General features: G+C 39.7%; 1 protein-coding gene across 5 annotated transcripts in view; it reads right to left on the reverse strand.

The window, feature by feature from the left end:
- Positions 1-15088, reverse strand: part of FGD3 (FYVE, RhoGEF and PH domain containing 3) — a 107303-nt gene that overhangs the window by 63322 nt on the left and 28893 nt on the right. Inside the window, exon 1 of one of the 5 annotated variants that reach the window (XM_050979336.1) lies at positions 3342-3436. The exons of the other annotated variants lie outside the window; for them this stretch is intronic. Within the exon in view, the coding sequence (XP_050835293.1) occupies positions 3342-3384 (43 nt within the window). The 5' untranslated portion in view covers positions 3385-3436. Of the gene's footprint in view, positions 1-3341; positions 3437-15088 lie in introns of those variants that run through there. 5 annotated transcript variants of the gene reach the window in all.

The following is a 15088-nucleotide window of genomic DNA, read 5'->3' on the forward strand; positions in this document are numbered from 1 at the left end:
AAATACAAGCACATCTCAGAAATCCTGCTGCTATAAAGTCATTACATACAATTTTACACTGGGGCAAGGAAAAAAGTCAGACAAAAAAATCAAGCAGGCACTCTACTTTTAGGTGTTTTATGTTGCTCTGAGTGCAGCTGGCCACTACATCCCCCACAGACAGCACAAAGCAAGGATCCTTCCAAGTCCAGTCAAATATGCCCCATCATTTCTACCATAGTGGCAATGATACCATCTCTTGAGATGTAACAGAGGATCAACTCAACTTGCCACTAAGTTGCCACAGAGAAAATTTAAACTCCTTTCCAGGACAAAAAACCAGAATCTATCGCTAACTGTATGGAAGGTCATCTTTTTAAAGAAGGAAAGTAGTATTTTTTTCTTTTTTCTTTTTTTTTTTTTTTTTTTGTAGCAGGCTGCCAAGCAAATTCTGTTGAAGAAATGAGTGAAGGGGAAAAACACATTAGCTGAATGGGAAGAAGGGCCAGCTTCCAACACTAGGGATTCCAAGGGGGCCTGAGGAGTGGAAGCAACAACCAGAAAAACCATACTGAGAACAGAATAAATTCACTCAAAAGGAAAATGAGAAAGAAAAAGCACCACAGAATATATTGTCCTCCAGGACTAACAACAGGCACAATAAAGCCCCAAAACAAAAATATTTTTCTTTCCTGTATGAAACAGGATGTGGTACTGCAGTTAGCAAGAATTTACCTTCAGCTCCTGGGCTTATTGGTACAAAGTTAAAAAAAAAAAAAAAGTCTTGTGTTTTTACTGACTGTGTTTTAATTGAGTCCTCTGTTAACATCCACACAGACTGTAGACATGCCGTCTGCTGCTCAGCCCCAGTCTCCTTTCAGTCACAGGAGTCAGCCTCAAATGACAGGGTTATACTGAAACTTCTCTGTAAGAAGCATCTGGCTCATCCAGCTGGCACTCCAGGGACTCCAGCCTGAGAATCTCCTGCAGAGAAGGAGGGACTGTGGGGAAGCAGCTCCTCCCTGTGCATTGCTGTTATCAAAGCACTAGATGGACGGAAGTCTGAAGAGCGAAAAACTCCATATGTAATTATTTCCTTGCTTATAAAGTTCTAAGTGATTATAATCTAAACTCTGCTGGAGAGTAGATGAGGACTGAAATGTCCTCAACCAATATCAATATTGTGTGCTTCTGCACAGTATCACAGGATCACAGAATGGTTAAGATTGGAAAAGATTTCTAGGAGCACCAGGCTGAACCATCAATCCCCCCATCATCTGCATGTTCACCACTAAACCATGTCCCCCACGTGTCACCTCTACACATTTTTTTGAACATTTTTCAAGACCTCCACTTTTCGAGCATTCCACCACTGTCCTGGAAAGCCTGTGCTGGGCTTGACCTCCTTTTCAGAGAGGAAATTTTCTCTAATATCCAACCTAAACATCCTCTGGCACAACTTGAGTCTGTTTCATCTTGTCCTATCACTTGCTACCTGGGAGAAGAGACTGACACCCACCTAAGCGGCAATTCTCAAATTCTTCCATGCTATTCTGTGACAAACTTGTACAAAGTTGTTATTTTGTTTATATTTGTATCCCTTTGGAGAGTATCAGTTTGGCCTTAGGTTTTGTCTCTCAGTTGACTTGGACACAGATGCCCATCAGTAACTTCTGCATTAGCATTTCTGTCATAACTCAGAGTTTGGGCATATCTTTACAGATCTGGTCCCTGAAACTTTGGCATTATGATTTCAAACCTCCAGAGACATTCCCACAGAGGAAACAGGTTTCCAATTTGAAAAAAACACATTTAATATCTCTGCCTAGGGCTGGAGACTATTCATTGGGAAGCAAATTCCTGCATTTACCCTTAGTCTTCTCAATATTTCCATTTGGCCTGCTCTTCATATTGACATACAGACAATAGATGTTAGGGGATACTGAACATCAAATCCCCATAAAAGAAAGGCAAACTTTTATGATCTAACGAAGTATAACAAAGATGTTGTGAAAATCTTATTCTTCTGGAGGAAGCATTTAGCTGATTTTTCCCCTCAAATGGAGAAATGGTTTAATTAGGCTAAAATAATCACCACAGTTACTTTCCGTGACGCAAGATCAATGATAGAAGAAAGATAGATCAAAGGTAGAAGAGAAAAAGCCCTGAGACTCTTCCATCTAGTAAGAAAAGCAGGTTAGATGACATAAAAAGACTGAGGCATAAAGAGTGACAAAAAAAAAGGAGAAGGAGCCTGGGGTAGGTGTCAGCCAGCCTGACATTGAAGGGGACAAAAGCCCTGCCAGAATGCTGCAAACATCAGGAGATTCAGCCATCACATGGGACTGTCAAACCCTGTTCCTCTACTAGAGAAATGGAGGCGAGAAGGCACGAGCAGCTAGACTAATTTCTTTGGTGCATATAAGTCTTGTGTGTTAAAATGCAAAGCAACTTGTTTAACTTTGGCAGTAGAGTTCAAGATTTAATTCCTGCATTGGCCAAGGAGCAGATGCCAAGGTCCAGATATCAAAGTCCATCTTAAGTTGTTGCACATGCCTAATTTAGAAGGGGAAAGAGGAATTGGTTTTCATTCATATATTTCATTATAACTAACACAAAACCCAGAATTCATCAATTCATAAGACTGTGTTTTGCTTTGATTTTTCTCTTTTGCAAAAGGATTCATTTAAGATGGAAGATAATGGGCTTTCCTCTAATTTTTTTCCTGAGTTCCAGACTGAATACTGGGCAGATAACATGCACAGAGTAAAAAATAAAGTAAGCACTTGAAACAGGCTAGAACTCTATCAAAAGAAGTTCTAGTTATAGTGAAGTATTTCTCAACATAATTTTACTCTCATTTTTCTTATTCTAGCCAGGTGAGCAGAAGAAAGGGCATTTCTCTGACTTACAGGACAAGTCCCACACACCACCACTGTGGAGTCTTTCAGCACAGCAGCAGCATTTTAACATATTTTTCCCTCCTCCTGCCTCTTCCCCATTCAAACTCTCTTTGTATCTCCTGTTTCTGGTTAACTTGGTTTAGCTCTGGTCTCCAGATTTAGTCTGGCTGATTCCTCCATGACACAGGGATGCTTACCCATGGACAACTTCTGGTCTCCCAGAAGGGAACACCCATACCAAATTGATTTCTCTACAGTGTCCTCAGAGATCAGCCAAAGGAAGCTGAGCATGAGATGCAGTATGTAGCTGCAACTATAAATGCATTTTCACCACAGATTTTCAAAGATGAAGCTAAGAATTAATTTTGCCTGACAGCCTCAGAGCCCTCACTGATGTCAGATGTCTACACCACCTCTAAGATGCCCAGACTGGATGACCCTCCTTTAAGATGCACATACCGGATCCTGATGAAGGGATGCAGGCAGAATCTTTATTCAGCATTCCTGAGGCTTTCCTCTTAGATGAGCACAGAGTTTGCTTTTTTCTTTTTCCCCTGACAAGTAAAAAGTTTTTCATTATGATGAAAGAGTCCCAATTAATAATGACATGATTTTGCAAATCAATGAACTATTTCAGCCTAATAATATACTTGCAACTTCACATCTGTACTACTTTAACACAGGAATTGCAATACCAGAGTGATCTATTACTGTGAAAACCTAAAGAGATTTATTCTACAAACAAATTACTGCAGCCAAAGCCATCTCAATTTATTCCTTTTAGGTCACCTGCAACTGTGTGATTTACTGTCTTTGGGATTCTCTCCCAGGAACAAAGAAAAAGATGACAGATCTCCAATTCCCAGAACTGGTGAGTTGCAGGAAGAGTTTCTCTGTTCTCTGTACAGAGAAAAGCATTACACTGCCCACCTTCCAGTGATTTAAAAGACAAAATGATGAGAAACAGCCGAGTTGAGTCCTATGACCAAATTCCAGCCTTCATTCAAAACCATGTCAAAAAATGCTTCATGTGCTTAATTTCTTCTCTTACTGAAAGCTTATTAACTTATTATTCTTAATGACAAAAGCAGCATGCAAGGATCTCTCTCTGCTCAGTTGATCAGGTGCCTGTGCATCTTCTTAATGCTACACATTGCAATGTGTAAGATCTTATTTAACCAGCAAGACAAGTAAAAATTACCCTCCACTTAAGATTTAATTACAATATAATTAATCTCCAACAGTGTCCCAACCAACTCGCTTTCTCTTTATAATTCTTAATTGTTTCATTAGTTTTAGTAAATCAGTAATTAGCCTTTGCTGATTCAAAGGTCTATTCAGGTACTAAATAAAAGCAGGTAAGTAAAAAGTAACTCAAAACTCAGCTCAGGTTCTTTGCTACAGAAGTGAGCTTTGCAGGGCAGAACTAGCTTTTCTGCGTGATCACGAAGTGCTGTCACTCCACACTGCGGAAATTAAGAAAATAAAACTTTATTATTGAAACGCACAGGAAGTATTTGTACACTATTTTGAAAGCAGAGCTGCATGTTTCAAAATCCAGAACAATTTCACAATAATCACTAGAAGAAAACAAATTTCAGCTCTCAGTGTGGTTCAGTAACACCCTACTTGAAGTTGAGAGCTTTGATAGAAAATGGCCAAGCCACAGATTCTTTGAGTTTGGAAGAAACTTGCAGAGATCACCCAGTTCATCCCCTCTGCTCAAAGCAGGGCCACTCAGAGTAGGCTGCTCAGGACCTGGTTTGACTAGGTCAATCACACATATTACAATATGACATGTATAGTAATATTTTTGTCCCTTTTAAAACAAATGTAACAAAATAACAATGTAAATTATTAATAAATAATGTCATCAAATAATAAGTCCTTTGCCGAGAAAAGGACGCAGAATAAAACACTTCTGACTGATGATTTGAACATGGGCAGCAATGAGAAGCTAACAGGTCACTGTGGTGCCTCTGCTGTGGACTGGGTGATTGAGTGCCATGTCGGCTCACCAAAGCACAGTCGCGGTTTGGAAGAGCCTTTAAGAGCCTGGACAGCACTGAGAGGCTAACAGCAAAGGCATCCCTAGTCCTGTGCCTCTTTCTCATATCTATACTTCCAACAAAGCAATCCCACACAATGACTGCAAATCCAGTGTGAGAAAAGGCTTGGAGGGGTCCAGCCACTGTGAGTCTCTATTTTTTGGAGACTTGGAACAGCCTATGATGTTGACCAAAGGTCTACACTACACTACACTGGTTTCTCAGCTGACTAGAGAACACCATCTTTACCCTTCTCTGCAGCCTCGGGCTCTGCACCCTGCTCCTTCAGAGACCTACACACCCAGGTTATCCCAGAGCCACTCCTGAGGTCAAACTCCACATCTCTTCCAGCTCTGAGAGGACACACAGCCATATTCTATACATTGCAGATGGAGGAACCAAGAGCAAAGAGCATTCTTTCACTTGCATGACCATTTTCTTAGCTTAGATCAGTCCTTCCTCACTCTATCATCCACAGTCTCTAAGATCCAAAGTGAGAGCAAGAAAAAAAACCTGGGAAAGATTAAAGGTGTCCATGGGAACAACACACAGATAAATAAAGTGCAAGAGACTAAAAACCACTGAATCAGCTCCAGTAATTTGGATCCCAGTCACAGGATAGGATAAAGTATCCTTTTTTTCAGCGTGACAAGCTCCAAAGAAAGTAACACCAGATCAAAGGCCTGTAATATAGAGTACAGAGAAAAACTGGAGTAAAATGAATTAGTATTAGTTTTCCCAACAAAACTTCAGTTAATTAATTGTATCTATAGCAGCTATTCCATCTCTCCAGTTATCTACAATTGCACTTTCATCCAATCCATAGCCACTACAATGTGAAAACCAAGGACATTTTTCAAGAACCCAAGTTATCATTTGGGAGATCACTTATAAATCACAAAAAATAAAATCCTAGTAAATGACTGATAAATTTTCATTCTAAAGAAAAAACACCACACTTCATCTCAAAACTGAATTACAACTCTGCCAGAAATTATTTTAAAATTTTTTAAAAGAAATTGGAAGCTCAAGCTGGACAGGAACAGCCAACAATTTCAGAGTCAGATCATTAACCCAAAATATGCATTCAAATTATTATAGTGAAAATAGTACACATTCTGTCTTGCTTAGGTGGTAGCTTTCAATTCTGAATTAACTTAAAATGTGGTCTTTCATTACATGAAATATAACAAGCAACTAGCATTTTCCAATATGTATGTATAGCTAAGATGGATAATTATAAACTGTCACTTGCACATGATAGCTGAATGTTTGTGTTTAAAATTATATTGCATAAAACAGCACATACTGCATGGCAGTCACTATTTCAATAATTACTGATTTCTATATAATTTCTGCACCATTATTCCATATTATTCTTTCATTATTGGAGAAATCTCCATGCATACAATGTATGTTTGTTGGCAAAGCTGCATTACTAAGAAAGAATGACTGGAGGGATTTAAAAATAAAAACCATTACAGAATTTTAGATGCTATTAAGAAAATGCAAAGAATTTTCACTGTACAAGAAAAACAGTAAAAGAAAATATCATTACACTATTATTTCAGATAATAAATGATTCTTGTAATGATTTTACAATCTTCAGCTCTTAAAATAATTGACAGTGAAAGTGTAATTTAGTAATAACATCATAATCCTATCAGTTGCTTAGAATGGGTTGTGGATAAATAATTTTTGTTTGGTTGGAGTTTTTTCAGATCTATTATGGCATATTGGCCCCAGAGAGCTTTAACTGCTGCTGACTTCACAAGGAGAGGAACAAGACACCTTTCAGAGCAATATCTTTAGATGTAAAGTGAGGATTTGAGTTGGCACCCATCAATAAAGAACAAAACAGTAACATTATACATCTCCAAAAGGCCTAGGACACTTCTTGCTTCCTTTTACAGCAGGCTGGTGTCAGGCAAACACCACTGAGCCCTCCATAGTCCTTCCAAAAAAGAAAAACAAAAACCACCAAACACATGCACACATGAATTGCAATAAGGTCTGATTATGCCCTGGCCACCCTTCTCCACTTTGGGAATGATTGACACACACCAACTCATTGACTGTCACTGATCATGACACTGTGTGGCCCAGTCCTTAGCCACACTCCCCTGTGGCAGCTGGGTCAGCTTCTGCAAATGATGGGCAGACCCCTCAAAACACTGTGATGATTGTCACCACACAAAGTTACTGTTCAAAAGGCACCTTAAGCCATGTTATCCTAGCTCACAAATAAACTGAGGCTAATTCAGAGATGCTTAGAGCTCAGGTGTCATCCTTCCATATTCAAATCTGGCATTCATAAATATATGCAAAGTCTGCACCAGCCATGTCACCCCACCTGCACTGCTCAGGAAGGACAGCTGTCCTCAGAGAAGCCAAACAGGATTGCTGCAGCTCTGGCAATTTCTAAGTTAGGCCAAGTGCACAGCCTGTAGTGCACATCCTCTCATGCACAGACCAGCACACAGCCCTGTTGTTCCTCCCACCCTCACTCCATACCACACCACTGTGCTGTGGGGCCATTCCTCCTCTGTGCTCCTGCCTCACCTCTCAGTTCCCTGCAAACACTCCATAGAGAAACACTCAGAGGGACCAGCCCTGAGCTCCAGTGTCCACTGGCTAAAGCTGTGTTCTCAGAATGTAACACTTTGATCAGTTTCTGTGATGTACTGTGGCAAAGGAAAAATCAGACTGTCAAGCAAAACAATTGCTTCAAGATGGTTTTTAACTGAAAAGCCCATTTGCACTAATGGTCAGGAAGAATCGGGTATTTTGCTCCCTTCAGAGTTACAGAATCACAGAATGGTTTAGGTTGGAGGGGACCTTGAACAATATCTTGTTCCAATATCTGCCACAGGCAAGGACGTCTTCCACTAGACTAAGTTTGTCAGAGCCCCATCCAATCTGGCCTTGTGAAAAAACAAATAAAATAAAACTAGAAATGAGTTGAAAATCCTAGGTAATCTCTCCAATTTTCTGGTCACAGATCCAAGAGTGTTTCCTCTTTCTCATCATGGTGCACCTTCCCTTCCTGCCCAGATACTTGAATGCGCTCCCAACCCAATATCTACAAAAAACATTCTTGGACCAAACAGATCCCTCTTCCTCTCCTCAGAGCAGCCAGTTTGGAATTCTCAGATGCACAAAAAGGCAACATCCCCTGCTATAGATATATGTTCAGAAAGGCATAGAGCATAAGATGCACTCTCCTGAGGACTACTACATTCATCTTCTACTAATCTTCTACAAGGAGATACATTTGATAATAGGAATGTGTGACTGGCTTAGTATAACAAACATTAAATGCATTAACATCCAGTTCTTTCTGCATTTAATAAAAGTGGCTACCCAATACATGTTGTAGCAATCTTACAATTCTGTACCTGTCATTTAAAAACATTAAATAACATTTGAATGCCAGAGTGCATAGCATATACAAAGCACAGGCAGTTTTCAAAATAAGTGACCCAGCCAGGGATGCTGTCCAAATACTTTGATTTAGTGACCTCGTCTGATGATGGAATTAAAACAGCTATAATACAGTTCCATGAAAGAATTCATTCTAGCTATGAAAATTACACAAATTTCTTCATACCAAGTAAAATTCAATTTATCACACATTCTAAACTATATTATATACTAGGGTTCCTCCTTCTTTTGTACAGTAAGATATTCTTTATTTCAAAACATTTTCAGAATTAAAAATATAAAAGCTATATAAAAGCCGTAACAATATATTGGCTTCTTTGACAAAAGAACCTAAATTGTAATAACATTTCACAGCATAAAATTCCAATCCACTCATCAATCTATTGGAAATACATTTGATAATGTTAAATTAAAACTACTGGGTTTTGACATTTAAAAAAAAAATTAAACAAACAAATTGTTAAATTTGATTGTTTAATCACCTGAAAGTGTCAAAGGCTTCAAGCAGTTTTGGTGTTCAAAGAGGATGCAAACAAGCCTTTTAAAAGTCACCACCATCTGGGCATCAGGGACAGCAGGCAGGATTTGCCTCTCTCCCCAGGGACACACACACAGTATAAGCTCATCGTTACCATTCTTATGTAGATCACACCATGGATGTTCAATGACATTTTACAGACAGATAAGACTAAAACGCCGTGCCCTTAGGAACCAAAGCTTTCAAGGATAGGGCAAAGCTTGTATACCACACTTTTCAAACTGGAACTATCCATGTCACTGAGAAGTGATTTATGGGTCAGAGCCCTGCAAAAAGTCAGTAAGACATTGAATTTTGTAACCATTTCCTCAGAAAAGACTACAAATTAATTATCTGAAGATTAAAGGTAATCTTCAAAATGTCTATGATTACTAGGAAGTCAGCTCCAACTCGTGCTGCAGGACATGTTGAAAGACACAAGTAATGGCTCTAGAAAGCCCATTTAGAGACTTATTGAACATCTCACATCTTGCAAATCAGCAGCAATGCAACTAAGAACATAAACACAACAGAAACTACAATTACAAAGCCAGCAGCAATGCAACTAAGAACATAAACACAACAGAAACTACAATTACAAAGCCAAAGTCTGGTACTACTACTCAACAGAAGATATTCCCCAGTCCACTACCAACATAAACCCCCTGGCTGTCAGTAATGTTCTGTCTTTCTCCAGTCTCAGTCCTCCATGACCTAAATATTCACTGATTAATACTTCTGCGTATTTATCTCTTTGAGGGCCCAGTCCTGAAGCCCTTCATATCTTTCCATCCAGGCTGGTCAGAAGAAACACAAGAGGACTGGGCAGTTCCTTAGGAAGGGAAACTCAACACCTGTTAAGACCAGCACACTAGCACCACCATGTTTTGTACCTATTGTCATTCTGCTTCTCATAGTAGTATTTCCCATTTCAACAAACCACACCAAACACACAATTGCAGAAAGAAATAGTAAATCCTGGGCTAAAGAACAGAATTTTACACAGGTGCAAGATACATGTGGTGGGACTAATGGTGTGGTTTAATACTACCTTTAGTGCCTTCATACTGAAAGAGTCTTCCTGCCCTGTTCCCTCAACCACAGGCATTACATTATTCTTACTTGGAAGGTTTTGACCCAGCTCAGAACTGATTGAGCTGATCCTGTGCATAGGGCAGTGGTGTGAAAGCTGTGCTCAGGATGGAAGCCAGTAAGACCACAGGCAGCAGAAATAGGAATTGGGCTTGGAGGCATCTTCTACAGTGGTACTGCAAGTAGGGCTGCTGTTGTAAGAGGTCCTACACACTGCAGAACCCTGGGAATGACATAGTTTACTGCAACTCAATAGGCCAGCAAACAGACACACTTCATCTCAGTTTTTATTACCTAATGGCATGGAAAAAAAAAAAATCAAAACCTCTTGTTCTGCAACAAAATACTTTTTCACTGGGAATTGGAAGTATTGAAAGAAATATTTGAAAACTGATACCATTTATTCCTCTTAAAAGTAAAGTCATCTTTACAAGGAAAATAGCTCTAGTTTGATCTTTGCACCTCCTCAGACCACAGGTCTTTTACCACTCATTCACTAAATATAACCCAAGTTAAAGCAGCTTGCCTTTTATAACCAAAGAGGTCAAGCCCTTTTTCAGTGAAGTGTGTTTTCCAGACATCTACAATTTTTGTGGCAAGGGTTTTTCATTGCCATACCACATTTATGGGGGAAATTAAACTTCAACTGATCCCATGCTTAAGTGAAAGTTTGGTTTCCTGTTGGAACTTACATATGCAGAAATTTCTTTTTTTTGGGGGGAGTGGGAGTGGGGGAGCAAGGCAAACAACAATAGCCCTATAAAAAACAAGATTCAGTTTTAACACTGAATTGTGAATTTATCCACTATGATGAAGTCTTCCCTTTTTTTGAAGGGGTGGTAAGTGGGACCCAGTAAGCAGGCAAGAATTTTTAAACTTTGGATGTAGTTCTTTGGATGTAGTTAGGAAGGGACAAGAAGCAGGATTACACTGCAAGCTAGTGACAGTCTCTGACACACAGCAAAACAAGGTTGTTCCTAATAAAATACTGCAAATTAATTTAATCTTATTTTGTAGGACTGGAACCAAGACTTTTCTTTCCCCACTTAGAAATTTAAAAAATTAATAAGGAAAAAAAATACAGATGCCTTGATTTCATGTGACTGTCACTGAGCTCTTAGAGTACTACTGCTGAAAACTGGCAGAGTAAAAAGCATCATTTTCATCACCAGAATCCTAAAGTGGTATCAAGAATGCTGTAGTGGTATCACCATTATCACTCTGCCCTATCCTCACCCAAGTGAGTTACTTACGAGCAGCTATTATTGAGCTATTATTTTGCCCATCTCTGTGGCAAAAGAGTGGGATGACTTGTTAGTAGAGGTGAAAAGCCAATCAAGCTGGGTGATAGCTGGTTGCCTGTGAAATGAATCTAAGTTCACTCTTAATTCTTCTCCAAGGAAAATCCATGAACCCTAATGAAGCGAATTAAGGGCAATTTAAAGGAGGTAGAGCTCCTTTAAAAAAGATAACAATCTCTACGAGCGGATAAATATTAATTTCTCAATTATACTGTGGCCCTCAAGATTTTCATGTTAGAGGGATTTCTTTTGGTGTTGATTTCCTTACAGCATCAAGCTTGACTCTAACCCTAGAAGAAGAGGTTTCTTCTGTTGTTTGCAGTTGGGGCTTTTTGGCAGGGAAAGGGAGGGTGGGTTTATGTTTGTTTTGTTTATTAGCTACTCCTAAATTCAGGACTTTCAAGTTTTTGCCTCTAATATTATGTATCCTAACTGTAAGAATCTTGAAAGCAAGGTATGTAACCACAGAAGTCTGTATAACAAACTCCACCAGTCTCTTGCTCTTACTTGTTTTTTCTCATAACAGATTAATCTCATTATTTGAGCCTCTAGCTCAAAAGAAATCTTTTCTCAGAAACATGAGATGAATTTCTGAAGGAATAAATTTTCCTCATGTTTTCTATATTCAAAATTGTAACTTCAAGAAAAAGGGAAAATAGGCTACATCACACAGACATACGGCTCTTCAAAGGCGATAATCCTACCCAGATGCAGAAAATTCCTTTAAGCTTAACTTGAAAATTTTGCTCCAGCATAAGACAGAACTCAACATTTTTCCAAATTAAAAAAGTCATTTTATTATTCATTTAGCATCAAATAAAACATTAAATTAATGCGTGTTAAGAGGAAAATGCGTGGTTCTTCACATCCTCATGTTGGGATGTAGTGTAATACAAGGTGAAATTCACTGCCATGTTGTACTTACTTTTCAATTGCCTCAGTACTGAAACATGAGTCAATCCATGTTTCATACATCCATACATTCTCAGAAAATGTCACAGACCTACCTTCCCTCCAAGTTTAGATAGGCACAAGTGACAACTGCAATGATCTTAATTTTCATTTACCCAAATTACAGTGGGGTTTTTTTCCATCAAGAAGCATGATGATAACTGAGAAGCATGTAATTACCCTCCTCTGCTGACACTGAAACATCACCTCCACAGAACATGTAGTACATTATTCCACCAAATTCACTATCAATTACACAGGTTACTGCTACAAGTATGAAACAAACACCTCTCAAACCCTAATAACCCTGCCAGGAGGGAGCAGAAGACAGGGCCAGGTAAGATGTCTCCTTCCCAAAGTAAATACTCTTCTAGAAGATTCCTAAGTTGGATCACCCTAAAATATTAACCACAACATAGGCACATCTAATTCCACATGCATGCCCATGGCTGTGGCAGCAGAGACCAGAAATCAAGCTCCAGAACTCCCCATCAAAGCCTTTTTCTGCAACTACTGCCTTCCCTGCACACCCTCTCTAGCACAGGGAGTCTTTGACTCCCTTCTGAACAGTGCCAGGGCTTCAGGAGAGCTCAGAGTGCCTTGTATGGTCCAACTTCTCACAGTCTGTGTTCACCACTCCAAAATCTGTAAGTGGCGATGAAGAAAGAAACTGAACATAAACCTTCCTCCCCTCAGGCAGCATAACTTCACTATGTCCCAACCAGTGCAGACTAACTCGCAAAACCCTCTTCCTCCCTGAGAGGTACACTCAGCACCCCTTAGCAAAGAAGGGTAGAAGAACTGTTTGTTTCTTGACCACGATCAGTCTTTTTGCTTGTTGTCCCCGAGCTTGCCCCTAACTCCAGGCACTCCGGTACAAAGATTCTCTTACACCTTAGCTTGCACATAACTTTCGGAATCTACAGGCTCTGGGTCCTATGTGGGGACACCATAGAGGAATCCTCAGGACCATGGAAGAGCTCAGCAGAAGTTTTCAGATCTGCAACACCAAAACTGCAGTAACTCCTGCTGAAGGTGCTCATGTCCTTGTTTAGATCCTACCTTAATTGTACAGCAAACTGAATACATTGGACTGAGCTTAATCCAAAAAAAGCCCTGCATACATAATTTACTTTAAGAGCTGGATACCATTAGAAGTCCTATACCAACAGGAGCTGTAAGATACTCCCTCAAACACCTTAGGGAAAGCCCAAATAACAAATAAAAAAAAAAACCAAAACAGAAAAAACATGGAGAAAAGTCTGATCCAGGTCCCCATGTTGTCATGGTGACTTCCCAGTCATTTATGTACTTCAGACACATTTAGAAAAAAGCTATATTTTCACCCCTCCCCACCAAATAATGTAAGAAAGGGAAAAAACCCTGCTTGCTTGTCCTAAGCCAACCAAATGGCAACAAAATCCTTTGATCAGGCAGCACCCCTGAAATATTTTAACCAATACTTTTCCTGCACTGTGAATCAGATACTCAAACAACATGGAAACAGACATCAGCAGAAAATTCTAATTAATAATCCATCCAATCCCTGTATCGTACAAGACTCTGAACACACTAGAACCAGACAGGTTTCTGCTTTCAGATTATTAAAAAAATAATTACTTACAATATCATTTCTTGCATCCCCCATTTGCAGACACTGTTTGCAAGCAATTGGTTTTCTTTTACTAAGTACTGTGTTCTACATGCTGCTGTTATCATACAGAGCAATCAAACAGTCTTAGCCGGCTCAAAAAGCATAAAATCCTCTCAACATTTACATGCAAATACTGCATAAATATGGATTTAAGAAACACAAAATCAATACAGCTCGTTATGGAGCTGTACAAAAAGAGCAAATGTTTTACTACCAGCACTAAATTGCTCACACTCAGCAAGCACTGCACAACACTGCCAAACCCCCCCACTTCTACACCAGGAAAAGGCTAATGCATAACAGAGGCAAGAAGCAGCTATCCAGTAAGACACCATTTTCTACATGGTACCTGAAAAAGCATTACAGACTCCACAAGAAAGGGCTATTTGAACAGATCACAGCATGCACACTTACCAGCAGCTCACCAGCCCAGCCTGGCCAGCCATCTGCCCTTGCCTGCCACCTCCCAGCATTCAGGAAATCACTGCATTTGCTTCACAGACAGACCATTCTAATGACCCCCACCCTCCCCTGTTAATTAATGAAGCAAGACTGTTTTTTCCTTACTAAGCAGTGTACGGACACTAGGCCACTTGAATGTTGCCCGTTCCTTCCTGCTGCAGGGCCTCCCAAATAAAAATTGCCCAGCCAAATTCAGGCTTTTTCTTTTTTTATCTTCATTCAAAGCTGTAGGAATACACTCAGCCCTTGACAATGCCAGCTTGCATGATGAAAGAGCAAAAGTAGTTTTGAGGCTGTAGAATGCCTTCTGTGGGTTACCATGGAAATAAATGTGGGAAGGGGAGGGGGCTTTGCTGATGGCAATTGCTGCTACTCGGTGGAGATGTTCTAAAGCCAGACTATGTGGGAGTGTAGTCCAGGAGAAGAAAATGTGTTTTACTATTACTAATACGATTTTATCTGAACTTCCTTTCATTTGCACCAAATTTCACACAGTTGAAAAGCATGAAACTTCCCTGAGATGCTGAGGGGATGCTGGTTGAAACAAGCGTGGTGTAAGACCCCTCCAATGAGGAGCTGAAGAAACTTTATTCACATAGTGGAATTTACACAGATAGGAATTAATGCTCAGTCTCAATTAAAACTTGATTGACAAAGATGAACCTGTTGCAGAGCTGAGGATGTAGCAAGGAGGACTAGTTTCATGAAGGCTTGATAAGAAGCATCACCTTATCATT

This window comes from Serinus canaria, chromosome 12, assembly GCF_022539315.1.
Source record: "Serinus canaria isolate serCan28SL12 chromosome 12, serCan2020, whole genome shotgun sequence".
In the NCBI taxonomy this organism is placed as follows: Eukaryota; Metazoa; Chordata; class Aves; order Passeriformes; family Fringillidae; genus Serinus; species Serinus canaria.